Genomic DNA, 12,022 nt, shown 5'->3' on the forward strand with positions numbered 1-12,022 from the left:
TCGCACTTTGTCAAACTGATAACTTCCTTTCTGCAGCACACCTTTCACAAGTTAAAGAATTATGCAATATTCAAGAGCATTGTTTTTAGATTATAATGTAAATAAAGGCTTGCCAATTTTCTACCATAACATACTCTTGGCCATGACATCTCTTTAATGAGTCAGTCCTTTCCGCTGTGCAGTGAAGAGTTGAATCAGGAGGCTGAAGATGAGCTCGTTTTTATTCTTATAAGGCATCACAATTGTACAGTACATTACTTGCACATCCATATTGTCTTGAGAGTCATACAGACAGTAGAATAGAAAAATATAGACCGAGACTGTCACCATGTTGGATTCTGTAACAAGCATACATTCTTCCAAATACATTTTAGAGACGGTGTCATAGTTTCCATCCACAGACGAGAACAGAGAGAATCCTCAGAGGGTGAAAATAAACTGTACAAAGCCACCGGAGCTTTTTTTGTCTTTTCTTTTCTTTTTTTGATGTTTTTGTTTGCTCTGCAGTGCATTCACAATGTCACAGAAAAACACTGAGCCGTAGCTGCTTTTTGATGGTGAGCAGATCTGCCTGCTTTCGTGGCGGCCGGTGTGCCTGTGCACCCCAGGAGACAGTCGGGAAGCTGTTGGCCGGGAGTTGGTCGTGTACCACAGACTGCCAGACGACAGTGTCGATATTTGGCATGGACACACACACACACACACAAGCACAAGCACACATATACACACACACACAAGCACACGGACACCCTGTTGCAGCACAGAGCAGCACCAGCTCTCAGGTGTTCTCGTATGACAGCAAAATCCTTGCTCATGCTATAACAAGTCTAAAGAGCCCTTATTCACATGATTTGTTAATACACCTTCTTTTAATAACAAGCAAAGGGCAGAATATCTTACAATTCATCACAACAGTGTGTGGAGACATCCTGAGGTGGGAGCATGCATCATTTTGGACTTACACAAACACTCAACATGGTCGGTGGAAAACCTGTCCACCCCTTTTTAGAAAGAAACAAAGTACTAAAGGAATACCAGTCACATGAACACTTCTATAAGCTATACTTGATGTGCAAACATTTGGCACATGAAACAAACTCTACCATAACATAGAAATAATCTATTATACAAAGTGAAAACAAAACCGATCTTCCACTGCTGTTCTGTGCTTTTTCATTGAGAAACAGGAGAACATGGGATGTTGGAATGCATTTTAATTTCAATCATTTTGTCCTGAAGCTCCGATATTTTGAGATAGCAGCAGAAGAGGTTGGATATAACATTGTCAGTTAAACTGTTGATGACTTTCCAGTTGTTAATGCGGGATGTTTCATTTCAAACCTCTCAGAGGCAGCAGGGTGCAGTGTTGAAAACTGTGAATACTGTCAGCACCACAGCACATTGTGATCGCACAGACTTCGAGGTGGGGGCAGCATAGATCTGTTTGTGTAAAACACAAACCAAGAGATTTTTTAGATATAATGTGTGAGCACTTTCTACATGACTGTAAAAGTACTCTTCTGAGATGAAGCTGTCACCAATAGCTCTTCAGTCTCTGGTCACGCCTCATTCTCAATGATCATCCCTGGGTTGCTGGCACCTAAAGAAACAGAAGGTTGGAGAGGGATCAATCTTTTGTCTTCTAAATTTTCTTTCTTTGGGTTCTGTAAAATTCATTATAAAGAGGATAACATCGTCCCACCCTTCCTGTCTGTTGCACCGTCACTCTCGGACCAGGAGGGGGTGCTGGTGAGTAAGCGACTCTGTGACTCCCTCAGCGGCTTTGAGGGGAACTGGCGGCCCTCTGCTGCACTGGAAACACAAATAACCAAAGGCAGGTGAGCAGATATGGTGATATCACCACTTGCACCACTTTAAATAAAAAATATATACTTTTTGTTTTTAGTTTTGTATTCAGAAAGACCACTAAATGCTACAGAGGGATTTACCTGCATCGTTTAAGATACACGGTTAAGTAAAATAGCAAGAAGTTGACTGAGTCATGCAGAATAGTTTTGTTTTCTGTGATGTGCAGGGATCTACTCTTTGATTCACGGTTGTACTCACACTTTGTTAACAGGGTTGGAGTCAGTGGGTGAAGAGGGCTGCTCAGGGTCCAGGTTCACCAGACAGACTGGGAATGAGCAGCCATCACCTAAACTGGAAAACAGTAAGGAGTTTGATGTTTAAATAAGAAACAAAAGAAAACCAAGATGGCATCAGTGGAGTTACCTGTTTTTTTTTTAAGTCATTAATGGAAATTCTGGAGAGAAAAAAAAGACCCATGGTTGCATTGATGTACATCCATTTTATTTAAAAAAGATAAGGATTATTCAAAGGACCAGACTGATAATTGATATCAAGTCAATGAACTAACTCAGTGATGTAACCTTGTACAGGAAGTGCAACTTATTCTCACTTTTATGTAGAAATGTAACAAACTGGTTTTTTAAATTAAAACACATGAAGTTTGTGGGCTTGTTTTCAAAAACTCTTTATACTGTTTTACTGATCCTCGGTGCTGGAGCTTCTGTTTAATTCATAATGGTGATGATGTTGTTTTTTAAATGGATGCTCTCTTTTCTGCTTTGAGGCTTTTCCCTCCATTAAAACCTTTTTTTGTTTCCAACTCATTGATTCTAATGCTCGAGCTGAACAGAGTCTTCTGTGACATCCTGACAATCAATCATTTGAACTACAGAAGAACACTGAAGACAAAAAGAGCTCCAGCTGTGCACATTGACACTGTGGTAAGATTTTTAAATGATGTTTTAATCCACATATAAATCATTGACCTCATTTAAGTAGCATTTATAGGGATGGGTGCAGGGAGAGCAGACAGGCTTTGAAAGGCTTTTTACTCATATATATATATATATATATAATTATTAATTATTTTTGGGGCTGCTACTCAGGGAGCACATCAGAGCAGTTGGGGGTTCGGTGCCTTGCTCAAGGTCAGCTCAACAATGCTCGGGAAGTGCCTTGGCACTTCTCCAGCTGCCAGACCAACTTCTATACATTTTGTTTGTGTCCTTAACCAGGGACCCTCTGGTTCCCAACCCCCAAATCCCTACAGACTGAGCTTTACCATCGGACTTAATCTGTCTCTATGAATGCACTATACATCCAGATTTAACATTAATGTGCATCGGTCATTTTTTAAATACGTTCTCTACCTCAGGTTTGTCTGTCGTCATTTATCATTCATACATTTTGTAAATATTTTACAATGATTGACAGAGAGTGGAAAAGATCTGCGTGGTGTAACATATCATGAGGTTCAGGCAGTGATGGCCTGCACAGTGACAGACCTGCAGCTTTATTTGAGCCTGATCATGCTTCAGTTTAGACTCTGCATTGCTGCTCATCACTTCTCCTAAACTGTCCAATAACCTGCCAGGATTGTTAGAAATCCGATGTTAACACAGTGTTGATTTGTTGCAGTTGATTCTTTAGTTCTTCTTTGGTCTCGTTATGTTTCTTGTTCTAAAGTCATTTTAGATTTAAGAAATGTTTACCTGGAGAAAACTGGAATAGGCCAGTATTTCAATTCGTCCCCAAAGACCTGGCGGAAGTTCTTACTCAGACCCAGACTGAAGCCGTTCTTATCTGTGCCGTGGCGAAACACCGGAGCACGCACCGCCTCTGGAGGAAACACACAGAGAAGAATATGAAAAAAAACAGCACTCCCTCTCTGTCTTCATGTAAGCTGTTACTCAGACTATCAACAGAAGCTCATTCAGACGACAGATCAACACATGGAGGATTCCTGCAGAATGGCTGAATCAGTGGAAAAACTCTGAATGAAAGTGTCTTTGTTGTACAGGAAAAGGACATCTAAGAGCGCACCACCATGTGTGACTTCTCCTCACAGCTTCTGTTTCTAAGCTCCTTACTGCGCTGAGCCTTGTGTCTTTGCATTTCACTGTAACATACTCCTCAGGATAATCCACTCTCCTCTACACAGACAAAGTGTGCCACTGTGCACACATAATGAGAAACCACTCCGTCTCATAACAGCCCAGAGAGTCTCATCAAACCTCTGCACTGATGAGGATGGTGGGAAAAATGTGACGCAACATCCTTCCATCATTAGTGCAAAGAAAACCTCGTGCAGGCGAAGCAGGCTGAGAGCTGATGCTCACACACAAAGAGAAGGAACAGACACTTAACACAAACCTGCAAGAACGCCACCTACCGAGAGTAGACCTGTTCCTGCAGACGAGCCAGCAATGGTAGATGAAAAGTGAAGCCAGGCTGACAGAAAACATGGCGGCCGAGAAGAAGAGGAACAGGATGTGGAACTTTGCCTGTGTGTCTGGGAGGCCGTTCTGATTGAGAAACAACAAATGTATAAAAATAACAGCAAGAACAACTGAGGCTGTGGCAGCTGATAGATTTCTACTCAGATAAGCTGACTGGGCTTTGAAGCTGTTTCTATGTCACTGTCACTAACTAGCTCATTGGCTCATACCAAGTATTCTTTCAGACGGAAATGTGCTCTACCTCCGGCCTTGCGAGGGAAAAAAAAATCAAACGCCAAAAATTTTAATGCAGAATTTTTCAGATAACAAACAGGTTTGACTAGAGATAATAATGCCCCAAATAACTGGTAAAAAAAAAGAACATAACACATAATAATGAATGTATGTTGTGATCATCCTTACCAACCAAAATTTAATGAAGTATTGAAGATCTGTAGCCGTTATAAAAAGGCAGTAGAGTAGTGAATATGCCAAGAAGAGCATGAAAAACTTGTAGTTGGAGAATCCCACACAGTTGTTCACCCTGCAGCAGGTGATGAAATCATCATTATAAAAATAATAGGATCACATTTACATTTTGACTTTATTCATTTAAATAAATACACTCATGCACTAACAGGACCTGTGGACATGCATTAGTGGAGAGACACCAGAGCTGTTTGGATTCAGTGCCTTGCTCAGTCCTGTGAAAGTGATCTGGCACCTTTCAAACATTGGTCTCCACCTGGACTTGAACCGACCACTCTCTGGTTCTCAACCGAAGCCCCTACAGACTAAGCTGCTGCAGCCCCACTCATTTTATAATCTTTTTTCAAATGTACAACAACATTTAGCTATTCTATATAAACATTCCTCAGAGTGCCATTCAAAATTGTGATTTTCAAAAATGACAGTCGGATGCCGTCATGTAAAACAAGCTCTTCAAGCTTCCCTCTGATGTGTGTTCTCAAGAGCTGCAGGAGACGATAATATGTATTTCTGTCAATGTGTGTGAAAATTACATTAATTAAAGGATACAGAACAAAGACTAAAGTAACGTGTCACTGATCTGTGTTTAAAGTCTCTCTAATGCTGTTTCATGTCACTACATACCAGGGGCAGTGATGATCCATCTTCAGGATGCATCTGTAACAGAGCAGGGTTAAACATCAGTGTAATTGAATCTTACTCGTTGCGATACACTGTGTGGTCTTTTCTCTATAGGTGCATGAGCAGAGAGCCATACTTATCACAGACTGAACAATGGTGACATCGATCAGGCTTCAGCAGCTGGCAGCGGTCACAGAAACGGATTGCTGAGGAGACACAGCCAATTCAATCACACAGCCGTCAGCAGCAGCCTCTCCTAACACTTGACCACAGACTAACAAGGTGACGGAGGTGAAATCAGGTCTGAGGGCCGCCCGTCATTCAGACCTCTCCTCTTGTTCCACATCAGCAGTGATGTGAGCTCTACTGTACCTCCAGAGTTGGTGCGGCTGTAGATGGGCAGATCCTTGGCTATCCTCCTCAGGATCTCCTGCTGAGACTCCCCCCGATCTTCACGCTCCAGCAGCTCTTTGTCAGAGTAGGACAGGTGAAACTATGTAGGGCAGAACACAGAGGGAAATAAGAACAACACCTGCTGTGATTTATCAATACTTGTATCCGCAAGAAGTGATTTTAATTGCCAGATTATCTGAAAGCTTTGTTAGTGTCAGTAATGCAGTGATTTCTGTGAAGCTGCAGCTGAGTAGACAGTGAAGGGTCATTCTTTATCTTTCATTTGTTTTGGCTCTTTCTGCCCCAGCAGGCAAATGGGAGCAAAGCAGCATAGAGCTGCGATATTACTTTCAGCCACTCCGGCGATTTATGATTGAACACTAGAAACAAATAACTGAGAGGATAACAAACAGCACAGCACACATGGAAATTTACTTTTATCATAATCTCAAAACCTCAAGTGATGCAGCCATCAACTGATATAAAGCAAAGCCTTCATATGGGCTGACTATCACTGCATAGACTTATCTATAAAATGCAAAGGTGGCTTTTCTCAGAGTGTCCTCTCTAAGAGTTATGCATGTGTGCATTCACCCTGTAGAGCTAAAGTGCTGTGGTCAGGATCAGGGCCATTACAGTGCAGCTTCGGGCACTTCAGTGGGAAAGTATTATTAGTCGAAAGGCAGCGTTCAATCACACAGGCAGGCTGCGTAACCTACATCTGCACTTCTTCATGTCTCGTCATCCCAGCCGACAATCACGCTGTGTTTATGTGCGACTCACCTCCTTCAGGGGGTTCAGTGGCTTGGTGAAGATGGTTTGCCAGTACGCCCACACAAACATGATGAATATGACATGGTACGCCAGGAGGTACACCACTGAAACAAAACATAAACAAGTCACCATCATAATCCATCATCAGTGGTGTGCATCAAACTATTCAGACTCCGTTTGCAGCTTGGTTGTTTGTTTTTTTTTAAAGATTTATTTTTTGGCTTTTTATGCCTTTATTATAGAGGGAGGAAAGTGGATAGAGTCGGAAAGGGGGAGAGAGTGGGGGGAGACATGCGGGAAATGGGCCACAGGCCGGACGCGAACCCGGGCCGCCCGCGCGCGAGGACTGAGCCTCAATACGTTGGATCGCGCGCACTGCCGCTGCGCTACCGGCGACCCCAGCTTGGTTGTTTTTAACTGGTGAGAATCAGTCTTATTTCTTTTTCTTGCCACTGGCACAAAAAAAGTAGTTTTTGTACTTGCTGTGCACTACAGGACTTAATGCACTTATCTGTCTCTAATAAGTCATAACTATTGATTCAGGATGTAATGATCCCTCACCTTGTAGTTGAAATAGTTACTAGTGTTTGATTGTTGGTACTGATTTGTGACGTCAGTTATATGTGGCTGTTCTCAAGTCGGACTTTAACATACACATTTCACATTGCTCACTATTTTGCAGGATAAGGCAGAGAATCATTTGGCATCTTACAGCGATAAATTAAAAGATGGGATAAAAAATGTCATTTAAAGGGGACACATTATGAAAAATACGTTTGTGGTCTGCATAAGTCTTACAACACAGAGGAAAATGCCTTGTTTCAAATTTTCTTAACTTGTGACATCACAAGTTCGATTGTAACAAAAAAAAATTCCCTCCCCTGTTTTCTGCACCCCCAGCCGAGAGCAAAACTTTTGCGCAGGTCTGCCATAGTTATTCTCGCGAGTGAAGGAGGGATGTCTCCCAGAAAAACCCAGTGGGGGCCATTGAATTTAAAGAGACACACACACCAAAACAGAGTGTTCCGAGAGTGCTGGTTTCTACAGGGTCCCAAACCTCCCCTGGTGCTTTATTCTTGTTATATGCTGATCAAAGCACAGCACAGATATTTCATTTAGATCACAGGGGACTGATTGAAAAGATCAAGAAAAATAAAAGCTTTAAAGGTAGCAAGTTTGCACAAACAGCCGATGAGAACGTGGTTACTGTAAGTAAATATTTGGTCATAAACTAAATCGTCACATGTGACCTTAAAGACATATATTCAACACAAGGGATTAAAAATGTGATTTAGAGACGCTATTGGCTTTGTGGTTAGTGCATGCACCCCATGTACAGAGGCAAAACACCTGGAGAACGGGCAGGTTTGAATCCAACTTGTGGCTTCTTTCCTGCATGTCAGTCCACGCTTTCTTTGTTTAAAGGAGCAATTATTATTTTATCAGCCATCATTCATCATTCCATTTAGACTGAAGTCATGGACTGACTGAGCAAAATGTCCTTCTCTCGAACCAACCGGCTGTTTGTGTAACTAGAAGTGATGAAATGTCCTGGTCTGCTCTAATTCTTCTCTGAACTCTGTGGATGTAAATGTTTGTAGAATTAAAGTCTGCACTTACACATAACTGACACTAATAAAGTCTTATGAAATTGTCCCAGCTGATCCATGTTGATCGTGTTTTTGTTTGAAGTTTGGCTGGGAATGAAAGCTACTGAATCTGGTGTAACACATCTCAACAAGGCAGAAACGAAACATAAGAACACTCCAAATACTTATTTGAGTTGAAACGTACCCTTTTGTCCAATGTCTTCAATGGAGTCTGAAATTGAAAAACAAAAAGACATAGTCAGTTTGGGACTGAATAAATGAAAATATAAATGTACATCCAACATTTGTGAAGTTCTTAAAGCTTTGGACACATTCTTTTGGTTTGTTGGACATGTTCGCCTGACGTTCAGTGACTGATTTCAAATTTGCAAACCACATGAACCACTTGCAATCCTGCAGGTGATTTATGTCTCATATAAATGAGAGCTGCAACAACTGCTAGAGACATGACTGGGTCATGTTGTCAATCACAGGTCAACAGCAGCACCCTGCACCTAAAGCACCCAGACTCAGACATACACAAGATCTGGTAATAAACATGATAAGACACAAGTGGAGACCTGTTAAAAGATGAGCTGACACAGCTTTATATTTGTCCCAATGTCTAAGCAGTGATTAGGCTTGGCATATAAAACATCCATCCACCGCAATTAGTGTTGTACAGTCTTTAAAGTGCAGTATACACGCAAATGAATGCACGCAGTACGAACTGAGGAAAGGTATGTAATGGAGCTGAATTGAGGCAAGCAGCCAAAAATCATGTGCATGCTGCCTTGCCAGCATAAAAGCCCAAGAGTCTGACAGAGAAGCACAAGTATGTGTGTGTGATTAAGGGCATGTGATGGGAAGCATTTTACTGTGTATGAAAGCACTGCGGTCTCTACCAAACTCTTTTTCCCTCTCCTCTGCCATCCTGCCACAACAAATCAAAAGACCACCTGATCTCACATTTTAACAATCTTGGGAAAGGCCCAAATGTTCAAAGGCTGACAGTCTGTGCTTTATAAAGTAAGTGGGTCATACGCAGATTGCTGGGGGTGAATTATGTAAACCAGACAATGGGATTAACTGAGCTGCTGAAGGAGAGGTATCAGCTGACGATACTTTCACACAACTCACTCTCTGTGTTTGCAGACCACATGCTGGCCCTGAGCAGCCGCTGCCCTGCCCTTCTGCTGCTGTTGTCCTCTGACTGTCCCATGTGACTCCAACACATCACAAATGTATTTTTGTTTTCCAGGATGCAAAAACAAGATAGTTTAAAGGAAGCAGGATCACACAGGGATTAAGCTTTTCGGTCACCCTGCAGGGTAGAGGGTGTCTCAGCAGGGACGTGGCCTCCTGTCACTTTAGAAGAGGCACATCTTGGGACAGAAACTGGCAGGCTAACACAAGCACTGACAGTAAAGACATAAAGTGCTGCAATGTGAAATATCATGATTTAAATGCCTTACCCAAATACGTTATGATTAGATCATGTAACATCAAGCCAAAGCAGATGAAACCAAACAAACGCTCCAACAATTTAGTAAGAAACACAGACATTTTTCATCACCTCGTGGTCATTGTCGACTCAATCTGGTTCGTTTTTGTAGCTTGTTTACTTTCATGGTTGTTGTTTGTTTTGATTTTGCTTTAGTGTGTCGATTTGTGTCTCGTTAGAGTTGTTTGTCATTACTTGTATTCCTGTTGCTTAACGGTCATATTTTTGTTTTTTATAAATCAGATTCCTCTTTGTTGTTGTTTTGAAATAAAAATGTTGACCCACAGGGAGATTTCAGGATTTCAGGAGGCCTGTGGAGTCTCTCCCCCTCTGGCTCACGATGGCCTTTGAATCATACGGTACTTGAGTCTCTCTTGATGAAACATACAATGTCAGTTAAATGCTTTATAGCATGTCTGGCTAAAATTTCAGCGGTGCAGATGTGAAAACAAACAGCCAGACCGTAACCCCCCCCCCCCCCCCCCCCCCCTCTGTCTTTTCCTCTGTTTGGTCTCATTACACTGTCTCCGTTTCATCCTCGGTTTTGACAGAAGAGATCTGCTTTCCTTGGGGTTTGACAAGCTGCCAAATGGAGCACAGGAGTAGGCTGCTGAGACTCCTCAGAGACATCCTAGAAACCATTACTCACTATCCAGGTCAACTGTGTTTTCAGCATTCACTGAGGAGGCTCGCTCTCTGTAACCATCCAAAGCTCAGCAGCCAGAGGGAATGAGGAAGAAGGAGGCCTGTCTGACTTAAAAGCCATTACAGACAGACTTCTTGCCAGAAGATAATGCTACTGCTTGGTGTTGTGGTGGAGGATATCAATTCAGATAATGAAGCTCAGTGACTACACAAGCCTGAGGCTATTACAGTAAGTCTTTAAGATAGTGCTGATAGAGTTGTAGTGTGGGATAATGGATCTCATCGAGGGGCCTTAATCCTTTGATGGACTTCCTTGAATATTGTATATGACCTAAAAAGTCGATCACAATAAAACTGAAATACTTCTAATTATGTCCTTAAAATGCTGAACTTGTGTTTTTCAAACAAACACAAACCAATGCAACTGTCTTGAAGCAGCATGCCGACTATCCCTGGTTGAACTGTTATTGTCATGTGACTGACACTGTCCACACACATGCATAAACAACAAGCAGGTCATCTGCATCCAAAGCAAGCTGCCCCGGATAAGAAACTGCCAGAAAAGAAATGTCTCCCCACCACATCGCTCTAAAAACAGTCTCTCTTTCACACACACAGACACACACACACACACACACACACACACCCACACACACACACACACACACACACACACGCAGGCATTCCCCCACCCTCTCTTCTTTAATACACATAATCACATAGACATACACACAGCTCCTTCTCATGCTCTCCAGACACTTGATTTCTTACCTATGCAAAGCTGCAAAACATAGGCGTAGTATGACCAAGCCACAATCAGGGCAATGAAAAGGACTGGGATCCAGTACAAAACTCTCTGACAGCCCCTCTTGATACTACGCGATCCCGACGGTGCCATAGTCTAGGAGCGTATCATTCCTCGTGCGCAGTCGTGTGTTACTCTCCCTCTCCCTATGTGTGTGTGTGTGTGTGTGTGTGTGTGTGTGTGTGTGTGTGTGTGTGTGTGTGTGTGTGTGTGTGTGTGTGTGTGTGTGTGTGTGTGTGTGCGTCTGTGTCCGTGTCTTTCTGTAGTCTGTCACTGCATCGTAGCTCCGACTCTGATCAGCCTAATCGGTAGCACAGACGCAACATCCTCCCGCCTCTCGTGCTGCTGCTGCTGCTGCTGCTGCTGCTGCTGCTCTACTCTCCTCTAATCGTACTGCTCAGCCACTAGCACAGACTACAACAAAATATCAGACACCTCACACACAGACACACACGCGCGCGCGCGCACGCACGCGTGCACTCACGGAGTCAGGACCGCCTCTGCTGCCTCCCCACAGGTTGCCATGGAGTCCACGAGATGCTGCAAGCCTGGCACATTTTTCACAGCGAGCAGATGGGTTCAATAAGTTCATCCTCGCGAGTGTTGAGACGGGGACTGTTCACGCACACCCGCAAGCGCACGCGCCTACAAACCAAACCCGCACAGACACATGGTGCCGCCATATGCCGTGTTAAACGTGCAAGGTGTTGTGAGGAATATTTATCTAATATTATTATTATTACTTTCTGTTTACCTGTTCTGTTTTTATGCTTGGGTCAGAGCTGTTTCTAGCATACTGTTATATCATAACCTGTCTCCAAGATTCACCTGCTTTTATTATTATCATTATAAAACCAACTACACCTGCAGATCTTTTAAAGTGCATTTTGCAGATCTACTGTACACAACACAGTGTAAAACTGACAACTGACACTTTTAACTGCTTGAATGGACT

The 12,022-nt window shown here is 42.7% G+C and overlaps 1 protein-coding gene across 3 annotated transcripts; it reads right to left on the reverse strand.

Annotated features, from left to right (window-relative positions):
• Nucleotides 1-1,474: 1,474 nt before the first annotated feature.
• zdhhc2 (zDHHC palmitoyltransferase 2) lies at nucleotides 1,475-11,627 on the reverse strand. 3 transcript variants are annotated; one of them, XM_079352248.1, is made up of 13 exons: nucleotides 11,552-11,627; nucleotides 8,319-8,345; nucleotides 6,534-6,628; nucleotides 5,730-5,850; nucleotides 5,494-5,563; nucleotides 5,361-5,393; nucleotides 4,671-4,791; nucleotides 4,478-4,516; nucleotides 4,202-4,334; nucleotides 3,522-3,648; nucleotides 2,068-2,160; nucleotides 1,703-1,812; nucleotides 1,475-1,600 (listed from the first exon to the last, which is right to left on the reverse strand). In XM_079352248.1, exons 3-13 carry the CDS (start codon nucleotides 6,591-6,593, stop codon nucleotides 1,560-1,562), a joined length of 948 nt encoding a protein of 315 aa, XP_079208374.1. In that variant the 5' UTR covers nucleotides 6,594-6,628; nucleotides 8,319-8,345; nucleotides 11,552-11,627; the 3' UTR covers nucleotides 1,475-1,559. The 3 variants fall into 3 exon arrangements, with proteins under 3 accessions (XP_079208374.1, XP_079208372.1, XP_079208373.1); XM_079352246.1 differs by lacking the exon at nucleotides 11,552-11,627 and adding an exon at nucleotides 11,034-11,532; XM_079352247.1 differs by lacking the exons at nucleotides 4,478-4,516; nucleotides 11,552-11,627 and adding an exon at nucleotides 11,034-11,532.
• Nucleotides 11,628-12,022: the final 395 nt, after the last annotated feature.

Source organism: Symphodus melops (assembly GCF_947650265.1).
Source record: "Symphodus melops genome assembly, chromosome: 9".
In the NCBI taxonomy this organism is placed as follows: domain Eukaryota; kingdom Metazoa; phylum Chordata; class Actinopteri; order Labriformes; family Labridae; genus Symphodus; species Symphodus melops.

Excerpts from the sequence above, each read along its gene's own strand:
- zdhhc2 (XM_079352246.1), bottom strand. The coding sequence starts at position 11,160 with ATGGCACCGTCGGGATCGCGTAGTATCAAGAGGGGCTGTCAGAGAGTT. Across the intron at positions 2,161-3,521 it reads CCTATTCCAGTTTTCTCCAG|TTTAGGTGATGGCTGCTCAT; the intron begins GTAAACATTTCT and ends ACTGTTTTCCAG. Across the intron at positions 1,601-1,702 it reads CGGTGCAACAGACAGGAAGG|GTGCCAGCAACCCAGGGATG; the intron begins GTGGGACGATGT and ends CTGTTTCTTTAG.